General features: G+C 41.4%; 1 protein-coding gene across 6 annotated transcripts in view; it reads right to left on the reverse strand.

Moving 5' to 3' along the window:
* Nucleotides 1–17494, reverse strand: part of tecta (tectorin alpha) — a 52976-nt gene that overhangs the window by 19772 nt on the left and 15710 nt on the right. For 4 of the 6 annotated variants that reach the window (XR_003675544.1, XM_028467554.1, XM_028467552.1 and 1 more), the window contains exons 9-18: nucleotides 5977–6041; nucleotides 5751–5899; nucleotides 5378–5665; nucleotides 4948–5085; nucleotides 4671–4836; nucleotides 4155–4567; nucleotides 3498–4068; nucleotides 2791–3401; nucleotides 2129–2699; nucleotides 732–1360 (exon numbers count right to left, since the gene is read on the reverse strand). Coding sequence is in view for 5 of the 6 variants with exons in the window: in XM_028467554.1 (XP_028323355.1) it covers nucleotides 732–1360; nucleotides 2129–2699; nucleotides 2791–3401; nucleotides 3498–4068; nucleotides 4155–4567; nucleotides 4671–4836; nucleotides 4948–5085; nucleotides 5378–5665; nucleotides 5751–5899; nucleotides 5977–6041 (3601 nt within the window). In the remaining variant the exon portion in view is untranslated. Of the gene's footprint in view, nucleotides 1–731; nucleotides 1361–2128; nucleotides 2700–2790; nucleotides 3402–3497; nucleotides 4069–4154; nucleotides 4568–4670; nucleotides 4837–4947; nucleotides 5086–5377; nucleotides 5666–5750; nucleotides 5900–5976; nucleotides 6042–8833; nucleotides 10161–16229; nucleotides 17325–17494 lie in introns of those variants that run through there. The other 2 variants (XM_028467555.1, XM_028467556.1) reach the window with 2 other exon arrangements.

The raw sequence follows: 17494 nt of genomic DNA on the forward strand, positions 1-17494 counted from the left end.
TCTGCCTAATTATTTCTAATGGGCTGTTGTGCCAATCTCACTTTAGCTTCAACTTTCAGTTCTGAGGACCACATGCGGAGCACTGTGGTATCAAGCGTACCGCAGATTTTAGGTGGGCGAAAAGAGCAATTTAAACATTAATGTGTGGGCAAGTATGTGTATGTATGCACTTCCACGTATAAATGATTCATACAGCATGTAGAGAAACTACAATTTGCAAGTAATACCATTTTTTTTTAATTTTGTGACTAATTTCTATGTAACTTGGGGAAATTTTGTTCGATAGTTTGAGAGAAATTGCAGGATTCAACAAAAAGGAGAGTAGTTTTGGCTAAAAATTGCTAAAAGCATGTAATAGCCTCCCAAATATTGTGGAGTTTAATTGAATTTCTGTACTTGGAGGAGATGAGATATCTACAACAGAATTATTTGCTAATTTACACAATGATTTGTGTTTTCTGCAACCACAATTGGATGCTATTCTGAATAGGCTGGAATTGGTGTCCGGACCATGAGTTTTAAAGGCTATAAGTACATTTTTAACCGTTTTCATAACTTCCAAAATGTTCAATTTAGAGTTAAATGTTAACACCTAAAGTATAGCTATATCTAGGATACATTTATGGTATGAACGTTTGAACCCATTCACAGCCTTATGGGGTAAACCTGTTTTAAAGTGATTGAGACTTTATACATGTTTTGACATTACGAACCTAGTGGCACTGACTTACAGTGACAGTATTTTTGTAGCTTTGAGACACTTCAATCTCAAATTCGTACACCTCCAGAACAAATCCTCGAACCCAAATAGCTTGGCCAGTGTCTCGTTCTTCATTCTGAGCCGAAATCTTAAATTCAGCAGAAGTCCCATCATTAGTTGTATGCTCCGTGGATTCCCTTTCACAGTTGGTGGTGGCCATAACAAGAGTACAAGAGCTCTGCAGCTCAAAGGCTGAACCACCAAATGGTAGAAAATGACCGTAACCAGCAGCCGCACACAGGGCCTCAGTGCGCGGCTGGCAGACGTACAGGCCATCACTCTCTTGGCAGTATTCCTCAGGGTGACATGGCGCCAAATGACAGTACACGTTATTGTCAGATCCATTACAGTAGCAGCGCTCTTGGCACTCCCAGTCAGTCCAGAAAGTCTGATTAGTAGCCAGTTGGCGGCCATGGCTTATACAGCCACAATCACTGCGGGCGACACATCGGCCGTCCCGAAGAGCAAAGCCATCTTCACATTGACAACCTTCTTGACATGGAAGCGGGCATGCCTCCTCAGGTTCATCCAAGGTGAGACAAGTCAAAGGGCAGGCGCTGGTGCATTCTTCAAAGCGACTGTGCTCCGGACAGGGAAGAGCTGGGAGGGAAATGAGGAAGAAATCATGAGTGGAGCAAGACTACAGCCAAAATAACAACTACTGAGTCCAGGTCTAAAAACCTTAAAAACATTTTTTTTAATATAGAATTGGTCTAGTTTGTGCAAACATTGAAAGGATGACTTGGTATGAATGTTTGTCTGCAGTTTGATAAGGACATAATTGAAGTTAACCCAAGCAAACTGGTCTTTCTTCTCATTTTTCAATTTGGTTTACAGAAATTTAACTCAAGGAACACAGGTTACCATGTTACAATCTAGTTGATTTACTTAAACTTGATTTCAAAGACAAAACTTAGATATATTTGTCTTGACATATAAAACATTAAAAATGGAGTAAGTGAAAGTCCAAATGGCAACTGAGACTGAAATCAATGCATAGATAAGCATCCTGGTTGAACTGGTTTTGTCACAATGCTACATGTTTTAGATGTGACTGTGCTAAAATACACCTACACATTCTTTTGTGTCCTTATGTAACTCTGCAGAAAGCCAAAAAAGCCTTTCCTTACAATTGAAAGTGTTTGAGCAGGACTTCTAAAACATGAACTGTGGCCCATAAGGGATGAAGTTTGAAATCTTTGATTTAAAGAGAAATGGTCTTTTACCTATTCAGTTCAGAGGTCAAACTCAAACAATTATTTCTCCAACTATTCAGTGTTTATATATATAAAAAAAGTTAGAGTTATTTGGTCTTTGACTGCTGATTTGATCAGTATTATTTCACTAAAAGTGTGACTTTCTACTCACGGCAGTTGGTGGCACTCCTCCATGCCGTGAGGCCTATTTGAGCATCTTGGCATGCAGTGGCATAGGCCTGCAGTGAGGAACACAGTGCAGAACGGTTCCCCTCTTTGACACACATGTTATACAAACAATTCCTGAAAAAGGGCGAAGGGTTTACAACTGTGTGACAGGCCAGAAATGAACTATTTCCAGGGTCATTGATGTTGCCACACATATAAGGACTCTGGTAAAGACGCAAGCCTGTGCACGTGCGATACAAGTCATCACAGTCCCCATTGCACGTCAGATCATCAGCAATGGATTGCCATCCCTCAGCAAACTGTTCAATGGACTCAGCTAGACGTCCATTAGGTAGTCGAAGGTCATCCGTTGCATTGTTGTTAAAAACGCCACACAAACCGCAAGTAACATTGTAGTATGAAGTGGAAAGGGAGATGTCGATGAACCCCTGCCGGGTGTAGTTGACTCTGAGAAAACCACGAGACTCCACCACCGTTGCATTGCTGGAAGGTCTGTAGATCATCATTGTTTCCATTGGATGGATATATGGGAGACTAACCAGTTCGCCATTTACCTGGAACACAAGGTTTAGTGGGCAGGGCTTTAATATGCAATGACAAAAAACAGACAAGGGAGACTCTTTTTTTGAAAACAAAAATACTGACCTTAACTGTATCAAAATTCGACCCACCAATCTGGGCTTCCAAGTTGGCAACTGTCACTATCACAGGGCGTTTCCATGAGGGTCTTTTGTTCATCAGCCGCCTACCTATCTTCACCTCCACTGCTGAGATGTTGGCTGGCACAGGACCACACAGCTTCAGTAGGTAGTAAGAGCTGTCATCTGGGAACTGCAGGAAGGTGCCATCAAAGGAGGACGTCACTGTGCTTTGGGTGACTGAGCACAGTCCCTCCCGCCGTGGGTAGCAACCCAACAAGCCCACCTCGGCTACACACACCTCGCCCTCCTTACAGGACTCATTGAAACAGGAGATTTCTCCCTCAAGCCCACAGGTGCAATGAAGGGAACATTCACCTTCCTCACCTCTGGAGCCAGCCCAGAAGGTGTCGTTGAGGGGGTAATAAAGGCCGTTATACTCACAGCCACAGTCGTCACGCTGTACACAACGGCTGCCACTGAGAACATAGCCTTCATCACACTGGCAGCCCTCAGTGCAAGGATGAGCACAATATAATGCAGCAGTGAGGTCGGAACAGGAAGGCGGACACGCACTTGTACACACTTGGTAATTGCTGAACTCTGGACATGGCAAAGCTGTAAATCAAGGAAAAATTGTCCAAAATTATGAATTGTCCTATAACCATTTATAAAATCAAACAAGAAGTGATTACCAGCTAAACTGAATCTCACCACAGAAGGTGCGAGATCTCCAGGGTCGTATTGTGACACCAAGGGCCTGACAGGCCAGGGCATATGCCTGGATGGCCTGGCACAGAGTGGTAATGTTATCCCTGTTGGCGCACATGTCATACACACAGCTATAGACAAAGGCTGTAGGGTCTACCACAGCTCTACAGTCCCTAAAAGGTCCATCGGTTTTGTTGATGAGGCCACAATAGTCTGGACGAAAGTAGAAGGCTTCTGTCAGTGCATCACACATGCTGCAATTCTGTGCACAACCATCACTACATCGCCAGTCCATGTCCTCTGCTCGCCAGCTGCCTCCCAGCTCCACCACACTTTCTGCGAGTGAGCCGTCGGGTAGAATGGGATCATCTGCAGGGTCATCATTGTAGTTTCCACAAAGGCCACAAGTGTTGTTAAAGTAGGAGCTTGGTAAAGAAATGGATGCATAGTGTTGACCATCGTACGTTACCAAGAGTCCAAAGTCTGTTTCTAATGCAACCGCAACTCCAGACTGGTAAACCTTGATTGCACCAAACTCAAGTTCAACAGGTAATGTTTTCATCAGGCCATCTATCTGCAAATAAAAGCAAAGAGGTAGCTGAATTGGATCATTAGATAACAAAGATAAACACTAATAACAGTGCAATTGTTACATCTCACCTGGACAGTCCCTAAACTTCCCTTGGGCAGCATGATTCGATGACCATAAACATCCACTGTGACATCTCTAAGCCAGGACACTGATGTGACACCTCGGTTCTCATTTTTGGCCTCCACACTGAAGAACGGCAGCCCTGGCATTTCCCAGCAGGGCCGGGCCAGTAGATAAGAGCAGGTTCCCTGGAAGTGATAGAGGAAGCCATCGAAGGTGTGATAATGTGGATCTCCAAAGACCACACACGTGCTGCTGCGAGTGGGCTGGCAGTAGAAGGCTCCATCCTGCTGCTCACAGGTCTCCAGCTGCCCACACGGAGCCTGTTGGCACTGCACTTCATTATCAATGTCAAGGCATCGACACCTCTGCAAGCACTGGTCCGATAGCCAGAACACTTCCCCTCGTCTGTAGAAGCGTCCTGTAAGATTGTGGAACATCGTGTAGGAATAGATACTGTAAACAACTCTTAGGCAATACATCTTGTGTTGGTTCAAATAGAGGCAGTGGATATTCAGACTTGCCATTGTAACTGCAGCCATTGGCCGGATCCACAAGATCAGTGTCCACCCGGAAGAACCAGCGCCCAGGCACATTTACATTGGTGGTCTGTTCAATGTTCACAACATCATTCGACCGGGATCCTGGCAGGTTGAAGAAGTAACCAATATCTCCACCATTAAAACCTGCCTGAAAATTGGGAGAGAGGTGGAGTCAAATTCTTGTTGTATATCCATCACCATAGACAAGACTTGTCATTATTTTTGACGACTGAATATTACTGAATCACTTCTACAATACCTGAGCTGTCGTCCCACCCAGTCCTGTTAAAGGGTCTCCACCACTGGCGGTCCCTGTGCTCCATGTGATTTCCCCATAGTTGAACATTGTAAAAAATGAAGTACCATCTGATATTAGCACTGATTGGAACGTGTTTACCTTTCAAGCAGACAATGAGATGATGACAAAAAAATGAGGAAGATTGATACAGAAAGATTGTACAACACATTCAAGCTTTAGAAAAACAATAAGCCCAAAAAGTCCGGATGAAAAACACACAATGGAAAACGTATATTTAGAAATCATTGCTCGATCTGTCTGAAAACAAATATTTTTGGCGTAATTTCTTGGAATGTTGCTGCTTAAAATCCATTTAGAAGAGGATTTGACTGATACCACATTTAAAAAGAATACACTGATGTGAGGCTGAAGCTCTAAATATGGGTATTACCGGCGTTGTTTGGCTTCCTCCATAAAAAGTGACCTGATGCCACGTTGCAATAAAAACCCAGGTAGCAGTGAAGGTGGCCATATTCTTAAAGTACTTTCGGACGTCTTGTGTCGCTCTTTCTAGTATTTCTGGCTCCAGAGACTCTCTGTAATAGACATCTCCCCGAATGCCGTTGTGAACATCTGCCCAAAGTGGTGCAATGAAGGATCTACTGTCAGCGAGGGGAAAGGCCTCCGGTGTGAACTGGCTGACTTGTACGTTGAAGGAGATAACACCATTATTGTTGACCTGTGGACATAGACAGTTTATGTTTTACACATAGCTTGATGCATAGAGAAAAGGGTTGGAAATCAGGCTTCAGTTCAGGACTTACATAGATTGAACGATATGGGAGATTAAAGAAAATAAAAGGAATTAGCAAGGGAATCTCTGGGGAACTCCCATCATCCATCTTTGGAGTTTCTAGATCCCTATGGCCAGGCCCATAAGGGTAGAGAATATCCTGAGTACTTGCTAAAGGAGCTGTGGTATACAAAATCGGGTTAGATTCATTTTACTCAGTTTACTTGTTGCAATTATCCACGTCTATTGTCTCCAACCTCTTATCCGTGAAAATAAGCCAAAGAGGTGTATCAGTAAGACAGGACAGCCTGGCCTAACCATTCTGAAAATGAAAAAGAGAGAGAGAGCAAAATTAAAGGTATATTTGACTTTAAATGACATTTTTAAAGATGGTGATAGAGTCCAATGCAGTTAGACATGAGTCAGCAAACAACTTATTTCAAACAAGGCTGGAAGACACAATCAGAGAAAAGGTAGAACCATTAAACCACCGTCACGTCACTTCTTTAAGACCAGGCTCCCAGGGGTCCCCTGAGGGTTTCTGAAAAGGGCCCATTATGCGTGCCAGGACAATGTGTCAGGATCACATTTGTCCCATGTGAGCCAACAACACTGGACTACAGGCTTCTCTGTGCTTCAGTTCCCTGGTCCTTAAAGGGTTGGTCTGCTCTGCTTGAGTGTCTGTCTGAAGCAGCTCAGCTGCTTGAGACATCATTAATGGTTCAGTTTGGGAGCCTTCCATAGCTAACAGGAAAAAGAAAATCATAAAAACCATGACACTAACGGCTTTTACTGAAAATGTTTGAATAGTCCAGGTTCCTGTTGTGGCCTTGAGCCTTGAGATGTTCTGAGCTGAATTTGCAAGGTTTCCAACAGCAAAATTTAGTGGATCACCAAGTCAGAAAATGTCTTTGTAACCAGATATAGTAAAAAAATCAAAAAAAAAATAAAAATAATCAGCTATTCGTACTGTAACCCTACAAACTTACAAAAAGTACCAAGCTGCCACATCTTACAATAAATTATCAAATATTCCAGAACAGTTTGTTGACCAAACTGCCAATGTTGGTTTTTAAATTGCCGAATCCGTGCATAACATTTAATAAAATGTTATTTTGAAGGTTAGTGATCAGATTAGTATTTCATAGGCTAGGCTGCTGCTATAAAAAGTCAGCCTTTGTTAAGATTAACAGACTAATGCACTCATTGAACACAACCACAGCAAATATGTTATTCCGCCTTTCACCAAAACAGTCCTCAAAAGACGATAAAGAGCTGTCTTCATTAATGACTACCACTTGCTAGCTACAAGCGCTTCTATCACACAGGAAGGAACAATATCTAATGAGACCCGTGGATAACTTCCTTAAGTCCTTTCACAGTTTAGTTGCTCAATAACGTTTCCTTAATGGAATTGTAGTTTGTTGTGATAATATAATATCTAATATAGTTGACCAGGCTTCTCCATTGTGTGATCATTGTCATTAGGCTACTGTCTTGCATCTAGAGCACACATGCCAAACTCAAGGCCCGGGGTCCAAATCTGGCCCTTTGGAGCATTCAATTCCGCCCAGAGGAGAAAGTGAAATTTACAGAGAAAACATGAATCATTGTATTAATGAAACTCAACACTCCAGGTGCTTATATTGCATGTTTGCAGTTAAAACCGTTTTTCAAATTATGACATGTTTCCAAAAATTGAATAGAAATTGGTCACAAAATCTAGGAAATGTAAAGTGAAGATCCTATTGGTACTGATATCTATCACTTACTGCTTGGATATTGTGGGTTTCTTTACATATTCTGTCAGTGCAAACTAGGGCACAATAATGTTAAAATGACTTTTCTTGCATAAAATCTGTGAGCTCAAACTGCTCCGTATTTTAACCCCCGCACTAAAATGAGTTTGACACCCCTGATCTAGAGCGTTGTGGGTCACTAAATGTGTGTCATTATTTGAATGTTGAATTTTTGTTAGAAAATAAATACTGAGCAGGAGCACATCATAAAAGTAATGATGGACGGGCTTTCATACCATCAAAAGCACTCAATCTCTCTATCAACAAACAACCGCTGTAGTTTTGTTGTGTAGCTGCTGAAGATGAATCTCTCTATGTTCTATTTTCAGGCTCCCTCTGATAAGTGTCAGTTCTTCTCACTAGGTTGTGCTCGGGTGCGTCTACGTTAGCACCCACTGCGGAGAGAGCTGTGCTGTAGTGTCATCAGCCTCTCATTATCATACTTTGTACTGAACTGAAATGGCTCTTGGGACTCTGGTAGCTTATCATCTTGGCTGACAAACAGCTTTTAATCAGGTCAATAGGATAAAGCTTTGACAAGACCATCAGACACGCTTATCACACGAATGAAACAAGCATCCCAGAGCGCAATACACTTCCTGAAGCGTGACTTGATAGACATATGTCTACATTCATTGGTTTGATTGTCTAAAATTGTCATTTTACATTCTTTGTACATTTGTTTTATGATCATATAATGAGCCAGGATTGGATACACACCTAATGATACAATAAACCAGTGGTACATGACACGTGTAGGTGGATTTTTGAGACAAAACTGTTTGTTGTTAAGATTAATGGAGTACACGTAAAGATGGGGAAAAGGTGTAAACCAGATTATTTTCAAACTGTGGTTGGTCTACCCGCGGGGGTTAGTTCAATGAAAAATAATGCAACACTTAACAGTGGCAATGTTGAGGAAAAACTTTTCTATATTTCTCATTTTTAGTTTTTGAGGATTTTAAGTACTTCCTCCCTAAGAGGTCTTTGAACCCACTAAGTTTGAGAAGCCCTGAGCGTGAGTACACTGCAGCTTGAAGGGTGTTCCCAATCTTTAGTAGTCAGTCTTTGAAAAGAAATGCTGTGAAGCAATGATGGTAGTTATTTGGAGCTGAAGCTCATTGATATAATTGGTGAACAAAGCCTGGTTCGTCTGATCCGATCTGATAACTGAGCTTCTTTAGCTCACAATGCTAAGACAGTTTGTGGTTCCTATAAAAAGGTAAACATTACAAGTCAGTGATTAAAATTGGGGTTTATACTAGAAATAATAAAGGTTTCCCCAGGTCAGCTTAGCAATTAAATGTGCACTCACCTGCCTTCAGGAAATGAACATTGAGCTCAAGTCTGACCCACAGTCTCCACCCAGCAGGAGACCGTCCACACAGTGACAAAGGTGATGAAATGAATCAGTTGCAGCAGAGGAAGTTTTGAAGAGAGCACAGAGCAGCTGGAAACACAGATTAAATTCCTGTCCACTTATAACCAAACAATCTTCTGCAGAGGCAATCACTTTCCAGAGCTGTGGGCTTAGTTAGAAATGATGTCTTGGAAGTGTAGTCAGTGAATTCTGAATAGAAGCAGTAGAGGCAGGAGCAAACTTTACTGGGATAGTTTTCAACTTAATCTGAGATCGGTGTTTGAGGTAGAGAGGAAGGTGAGGTGGAAAGGGGGAGATGAGGGGAGGGACTGGACAGGAATCTCAGGAAGAGAGGGAGTGAAAACCCATCGATGTGCAAAGAAGAGAAGAATGGAAGTCAGAGATCTGTAATTGATAAGGAGGAATGCGAATAGGCCATAAAGCTGATGTGAAATGCACTAACCAAGGATGAAAATACGCCTTCTGAAATGGAAGGCTACAAACATGAATCCATCATTCCTGCTGGCAAACACCGTCATTAGTGAAACACATGGATGGAAACATGTAAAATAGAGCCTAAGAAATGGTCTGTACTTGCAGAACCACTCAAGAATAATTGGTTTTTGTTTCCCAGAAAGTTTGGCCAAATGCATCTCCAAGCACGGTACTTAGTTGGTGTGGAACCTTTTCCTGGAGTTCACTTAGTACAAGAAAACCTCAGGTCATCCCCAAATTGAAATTCACCCTTGGGCACTAATGGGTAGGGGGTAGGGATTGGGACTCGAAAATCGGTTCTTGTTTTGTACTGGTTTCAAGTGTTTCAATTCCTTGGAATTGTTTGCTAATTTTACAATTTTCTTTATCGATTTGAGTGTGCACGAATAACGTCACCCTGCAAGGTGCATAGCTTACGTAAGCTACACAACGTGCATGGCAACGTCAGAAGGGATGACAACAGGGCAACTTGCAATACTGCCAAAGTGGATATTTCATCAAAGGGGCAAGGTAAACCTCTACTGTTAATACTGCAACCAGTAACTAACTAACTAACTGACACTGCTGTTAGTGCCATTTGCGTCATTGTAAATCCAGCTATTACTAACTGTTAACAGTCTCATGTATTTCATTTAGATGACCATGACAAAGCACAGAGTCTGACTGGCTCAGAGGCTGGCAGCACTCGCTCCGGTTCACGTCATCTGTCTTTAGCTTCTCCTTTCACAGAGGCACGGAAGAGTAAAATGACAGGCCAGGAGAGACAAATGTCAGCAAGCAGTGAGTCACTGACTAAGTATGTGTGCTAATCGACCTGTTTGTTTGACTTTTTTTTATTCCAAATGAGAATTGATAAAGAACTAAATCATTAAGCAGAATTGAAAATGGAATCAGAATTGTAAAAGTCGTATCAATTCCCATTCCTATACTTATGGGAAGAACTAAAAGTACCAACATAGTCCAGAATCTCCCTTTCAAGCCATGTGACAGGTTGAGTTACTGAATTAACATGAGTCGCTTTGGACACTCTTTGTACTCTCGTTTTTAAATTAGGATCAGCCTTGTTTACAAGGTTATACGAGGCCATTCTTTTCCATAGATGAGAGAGAGATAGAAGGACGAAATCTCTTGTGGATCCACACTGATCAGTTCTGGGAAGGAAAGGGCAGTCAGTTGGGTCTTTGTTGCGGGAGGACAGTGGACGTAATCGGAGAGGTAGGGAGCAAGATGTGTGAAAGGCTCCGGGACTGAGCGCAGGGCCCGAGCTCCCATTAAGTAGCAAGTAGACTCTCTGCGGAGGCTTTGTTTTTTTTTTAACCTCCCAAGTCTTGTTGTGTAAATGCTTGCATACTCTTAACCAACCTCTGAATGAGTGTCATACAAAGACGGGCAGAAAAGATGAACAGTCACAGGTGACCTACTGGGCTTAGGTAGCTTCCTGATGTAGGGAGGGTCTCGTGGGATGTTAAGAAGATCGAAAGGAAAAGATGGGCTGATACACCTTGATTTTTTTCTCTAATTCTTTGTTCTGAGGAAGATTCTTGCTCAACCATCTGAAAGCTCATTTAAGGGAAACTAGACCCGCTTTAGATACAGATTCCCTTCTTGGAAAACTGAATTCTTTTCAGACTGCCGAGCAGGGATGCCTGACTCAGAAAGCCTCAGTGGAATCTGTGATCTTGGGCAACATTCATATTAAAGTAAACCATTCGTGAACCCCTAAACTCTGGGACCAAACACCTGAATGCAGTGTTGAACACCACTTTTTCCATTGGGGTACGTGCACCCTCATAAACGTCCTTGTCCATTAATTTGGTACAACTCTTTAAAAACATATCAAAGGGCAGAGATACTCTACAAGTAACTGCTTAGAAATGGACACTTTGCATAAAAAGTTGGGAAAGTGATGTGTGGGAACAGGATCAAATTATCCTGCATCACAAGTTGAGGAGAATCCATCAAGCCTGACCTTCACAAGAAAGGTCTTGGACTGGATCCTCACAGGGCTCCGTTTAACAGTCACCTTATCCGAGAAGCAGGCCACTCTAATTCAACCTCTTATGCCCAGTGGTTGGCTCTGCTCTGCCCTCCTCTGCTTCCTTTCCTCTCACAATGGTGGACCTCCTTCCAGTAACCCAAACCTTCTTACTCCAATGACCTCTTCACCTCAGCGCACAAAAGGCCTCACTCAGCCGCCACTGCTGTTACTGCCACTTCATAATGCAATAGGGCAGATCAAGGTTGAACTGGGAAAACTAACAGTAAGGTTTGGACCTGATAAAACTGGGAGGTGCTTAAAGGGATCAATGCTTTGGAATATGTGGAATAAGATCAGACTTTTGAATGATACATTATTTGGTATGGCTTGTAGACAGACTTACATTTGTGGAGTTCTGGTCTATACATTAACACCTAAGTCTTCGATTCCACCGGAAAGGTCCTTGATTCCATAAGGGTTAACACTCTGGGGATCATTGGGTTTAATTGTATTTACCGTGAATTCAGACCTAAATACTGACATAAACAGCCACAAATGTCCATTTAATCATCCCAAACTCATTATTGAGTGGTCGCCAACCTTTTTCCCTTTTTAACCGGCGTCCCTGCATATGTGTTATCCCTCACTTTAAAGGGTTTAATCCTGTGTCCTATCTTTGGATGTAAAGATGTATGTTTGTTCAATACTCATCATTGTCCAATTACATTGACAAGACTGTGTACTAAACAGGTCAGGCTACAGTACATACTTTACCATCACCAACATAAAACTGTGACACTGCCGTGGCCTGGATTGAATAAAGTTTATTTATTTAAGTGAAAACAAAGCCCTGATATACAGCACAAGTGAAGACAAAGCAAACAACACCCTACAGAAAGCCACCAGGATTCAAATAAAACACAGCATTCAAACCAGCAGATTAACGTCTTTAGGTTAAAAACTCTTTCAATAGAACTCTTTTTTTTGCTTCACTAAAGGATAGAGGGGACACAACGGGTAATACTTTACTTTTCCAAAGATGACCAAAAGTTACATAGTTTTCCCTGAAATAACAAATTGCAAACCCTAAACAGACTTGTGTTTGTCTAAAAAACAACTGTGGAAACAAACATAGATCATATCTCAAACCCTTTTTATGGTCGTCTAATTAAAATCGCAGCTATAAGAAGTGAATGTATGGGTGTAAGAAAGCAGCTTCACACGCTAAATAATTATATCTTCACATTTTTGCAATGCTTTCGGACTGGCTTTGTTAATTTTTTTCATTTTTTTTTGTCCAGAAAAAAATGTCAATACCTAAATGAAAATCTCTAATTTACTGACTTTACAAAATTACCTTTCTTTGAAGTTAAATTCTTAGTAAATCTAAAGAAGAAATGGTAAAATCTTTATTAATTAAAAAAGTTAAATCATAAAGCAGCCACATACTTCCTACACCATAAAAACAGCATTTTGGGATATTTTACATTGACAAAAAAAGTTCTGTCTGATTCAGAAAAACTGGTAAAATTATTTTCCAGACATAAAGACTTTATCATATCTGTTTCCTTTAAGTAAATTCAATACCCTAAATTAAATACACCTCACAATTAAAATGCAAATGTGGCAATGATTTATCAGAACATGCAAACCAACCAAACAAAAAAAACAATTTAAGCTCCTATTCTAGGGTTATAGGTAATTAAAAAGTGATCTCCAGTTATCCACATGGCACCATAGCACATTTCTATACAAGTGTTTCTTTAAGTAGGTGGAGAAGCACTATCAGCAGAGTTTACATTTGGACTAACAGCATAAGATAGACGACTATGGATAACAGGTGGATGTCACAAAAAAGAGGCGGGTAGCTGGTGTGTGGCCACGATACGACCCCGACACAACATTTGTTAGCTGGTGGTGCAGGAGGAATAGGAGGACCAGCCCAGGCCAGAGGACCTGCAGTAACCCGAGCATCAACACCCCTCCTCTATTCTCAGCCCTGGACCCAAACAGACCTCAGACGCGTCTCGTCTTTCCTGACTGAGCAGCTGTATGTTATACACTCCACACCAAGCCTGTTTAAATCCTCAGCGTGGGGGTTAACACTCGCTGTCATGGGAAGCATGACGAACCTGGGAAACCAGGAAGGCTATCTTCTAATCTTCTCAAAATAAGGGTTGATGGATTAAGCCCATCTGAGTCTGCTCTGGTAGTAACATTGTAAATTAAACTTGAAAAACTTTTAGTTGACAGCTAAATATGTGCAGAGGAAATGTGCAAGGGAAAATCCTTATTCCTGGGGCCGCTACTTTCTAATTATTGGAGCGACTGACTGTGTAATTAAACAGATTAACCACAAATAAAAATACATGCAGCTAAACTCTCTTTATCTTTGTACACATAGGACAACAACAACATCCACCTCTTTCACAATAAGAGCCCTGAATATGTATACATATATATATATACATTTGAAAATAAAACTTCTTCTACTCCTGCCTAATGATATGTTAAAAAAAAATGTTGATTTAAACAGAAACTAAATTATTTTCTTATAAACCTTCTCATTGGCTCATTGTGACATTCTTTAGCAATCAGGAAGTTGTGCCCACATCATGTCTACAATAATGCCATCTCATTTCTTTATTAGGGTATGATTTTTTCAACTATTTCCGCATGTATTGCCTAATTTGGGTTTCAGAGTAGAATTGAATGCTCTTGTGTTAAATGTTTTAAACTTTTTTTTATTATAAAATTAATAAGAAATTGCTGATGAGCTTTTAAATTGTTACAATTTGTCTATTTGAGTGTTTGGATTATTGATATTTAGTCACAAGCTTGTTTTCATCAGTTACAACTTTGATTATTTAAAGGGGCGGTGTTATGCTATTATTCAGCCATTTCCATTTGTTCTAAGAACCCCAACAACAAAGTATTTGAGGTTTATTTTCCCAAACTCGCCTATTTTCCAGAGTTTTAGCTCTCTGAAAAGTCACTTTCTGTGCAGTTCTAAAAACGGGCTGTTTTAGGGCCTACTTATGCATATTCATGAGTCGGCGAGTTAGACGTCATGCCTCGCTCTTGCGAGGGAGATCAGTGATCGCCAAAGCAATATTCTTTTGCTATCCACACACTGTTGTTATTGTTTTCAGCCAAAAAACTACACATCACAGTAAAACACATGAACATTTAAACGGCTATTGTGATTGTGAGTCACACTAACACTGTTTCATTGTGTGTATGCGGCAACAGCAGAGTCAGTCAGCGGCTGCTGCTGCTTCAAACACTGACTCACCGGAGCTGCTAAGTCACTTTCTTCTCCCCCTCTCCTAACCAAAGAAATAGTCAATTTAAGGTGATAATCATTTGTTTTGTCCAACCGCTGCGTTGCATTGTGTCACAAACACGTCAGATCAAGTCAAAGGCGACACGAGGCGATATAACGGGTACTAAAAATGGAACTGCTCTGGAGGGGAAAATCCAACTCGCCCGTTTGGAGCTGACTTTTTACAAAATGTGGGAAAAGGGTGTGGCAAAATATGTTATATGATGTATATGACATACATCACATGGTTTTGTCTAGCGGTATATTAGCAATTCACTGGCGCCAAATATCGATATTTATTGGTTTTTTTCCACTTATTACACAAGATAAGTATAGGGCTCTATAAAATCCAAGTTTAACGGAATAGCAGACAAAATGTAATTGAGAGAATCGGCGTGAGACAAGGAAAGTTTTTTTATGGGGAAATGTTTCTGGGGAGCGCTTATTAGGTACACCGCCCTCCCTCTACCGCCTTGGCTGCATTCAACACTGCCTAAATCACCTGAAACCCCGACTAAACTGCTGGACAGTCCGCATCGAGTCCGTTGTGCGCGGGATCTGCCTGAGTATGTTTGACCCTTCAATACAAAGCCGACCAGTGCCTGGTTAAGTTTGCTGTGCCTGCAAAACTCTGTCCGTTTCTCGTCAGGCGCTGAGGCACTCTGAGTAGCGTCACCTGCTCAGTGTGTTACCATCTCATCAGAGCTACAGAAGATCCCTGGCAAAAGTTGCGTGTTGTTGTGGACGAGACCATCGATGCCAGGGTAATGCACTGACTGAAATGTTTATTTTTAATATGCAGTGAAATTTTCCAGTTTTCATAAAACAAGTTCAATCTGCTTGTTAAGCAGCACTGATATGTGTCAGTGTTTACAGAGAAGTTGATAATACTAGCACTGAAATGAGTATTTTCTGCATTTATTTTGTTTTTAATGATTCAAAGAAACATTACCAATATTTTGGTGAAGCATTATTTTGTATCAGTCTTCCCATAAAGCTAGGGTAGGCAATTTTCTCAAGATACACTTTTTAAGTTTTTGGTTGAAATTGTCTTTATGTCCTGATAGAAATTTAGATCTTATGTCCTCTGAAAAAGGAACGAAGAAAATCCATCAACTGTAGCAGCTGTAAACCTGTAATAACATCGACCAATAGAAAAAAACAAACCTTTTTTTTTTTTTTTAAACCAATCACGTCTCCCTGCTCGTTCTCGATCCCTCACATGCACGAGCTCACTCTGAAAGTGCGTCACCGCTGACAGAGTTAAAACAGAGTTTTTGGTCACGTTTACTTACTGCTGAATGAGACATGAGACAACAAAGTTTCTAGACAATACAAGCGATAAGCTGAGGTCTGCTTCTAGAGCAACTGTGCGCATGCATGTGAGTGAGATGGAGCACAGAGGGGAGGGGGGAAGGAGGTAAAGGCGGAGCCATCGGAGAGGCTACATTCAAAATCCTGCTAGCTTTTGAAAATTGCCTACCCTACCTTTAAAGACTTAAACATAACACAAGGACATTGGACTAGTTGTGGTCAGTGTGTGTGTTAAGAAGAGCCACTGTGCAGTGTACACTTTGTTTTACTTGGCTGTCATTCATGTGAAATTGATTGACAATGATTTGTAATTTTTGTGAAATGGATTCAGTGCAGTAGATGAATTCTGAATTTCTTCAGTGACGCAGATATCGTGATGTATCGTGGTTGAAATTTTCCGCGATATATCAATTATCTCGGGGAAAAAATATTGCGATATATCGTATCGCGAGGCATCTGGCGATACCCAGCCCCAATGTGGAATAACAAGGGAGGGAGGAAACAGAACTGTTACAACTTTGGCCCTCTGAATGAGGTGAAAAAGATGTATGTCACTGTAGCAAAACCATTGTAAAGTGATTTTTTTTATAATACCGCCCCTTTAATTATCAAGAAGTTTTTTTTTTTAAATATGGCATTCAGTGTCCACGTTTAGAAAGTAATCCTAGCCTTTAAGTGCTCTTTGTCCCATTGTAAAGTTGAGAAAGCATTTCCTATCATTGAGATGTAAACGACAGCCACTTAACACTTAAACCACAAAAATGTGCAATTTTCTCTAAAATTAAAAATCCCTCTGAACATCATAATCCCATGTGCAAACAAACTAATGCATATTTCTGTTTCATGTGATGAACGGCCAACCCTATACATTCAAAATGGAAAAGCCTGATCCTCTTTCCATTCACAAGTTCAACCTCAGCAACCAGTAGGTGTTCATTATCACTGTTGACTAAATTCTACTCTTCCACTGCTTGAAAAACCCCAAACCTCAAAGTCCCGAGGAGCTGCAGCGACTTTTGGCTTTAAGCACAACCAGGATCTCGTCTCCGTCCCGGATGCTGTATGAATGAAGAGCCCTCGAGCCAAATTTGAGCTCCTCGGGTCCCAGGACTGAACACATTTCATGGGCGATGTAGAAGAGGCGGATACCGTTGGACGGCGGCTGCAGCAGAGCTCTGAGCTGCTTCTTCAGGTCACCCACCGTCTGCTCCAGACGAAGGCTGACCCTCTCCACTCTGTCGCCCCAACGCACGTTTATCATGGCACAAGTCGGGGTCAGGTCCACCTCTGCTAGCGGAGCCAAGTGGCCGTACTTAGACACCAGGATGTGGTACCTGAAGAAAAACACACTTCAATGTGTTTTCCTTTCAAATCTCTTAAATGATAATAAACATATATCTTCATTCACATATCATTTAACCAGACAGGGGCAAATGGTGGCTCGTGGTCTAATTTTGTGTGGCCCCCAAAACTAATACACAAAAAGACTCCACGAACACACAAA

Source organism: Gouania willdenowi, chromosome 14 (assembly GCF_900634775.1).
Source record: "Gouania willdenowi chromosome 14, fGouWil2.1, whole genome shotgun sequence".
Classification (NCBI taxonomy): Eukaryota; Metazoa; Chordata; class Actinopteri; order Blenniiformes; family Gobiesocidae; genus Gouania; species Gouania willdenowi.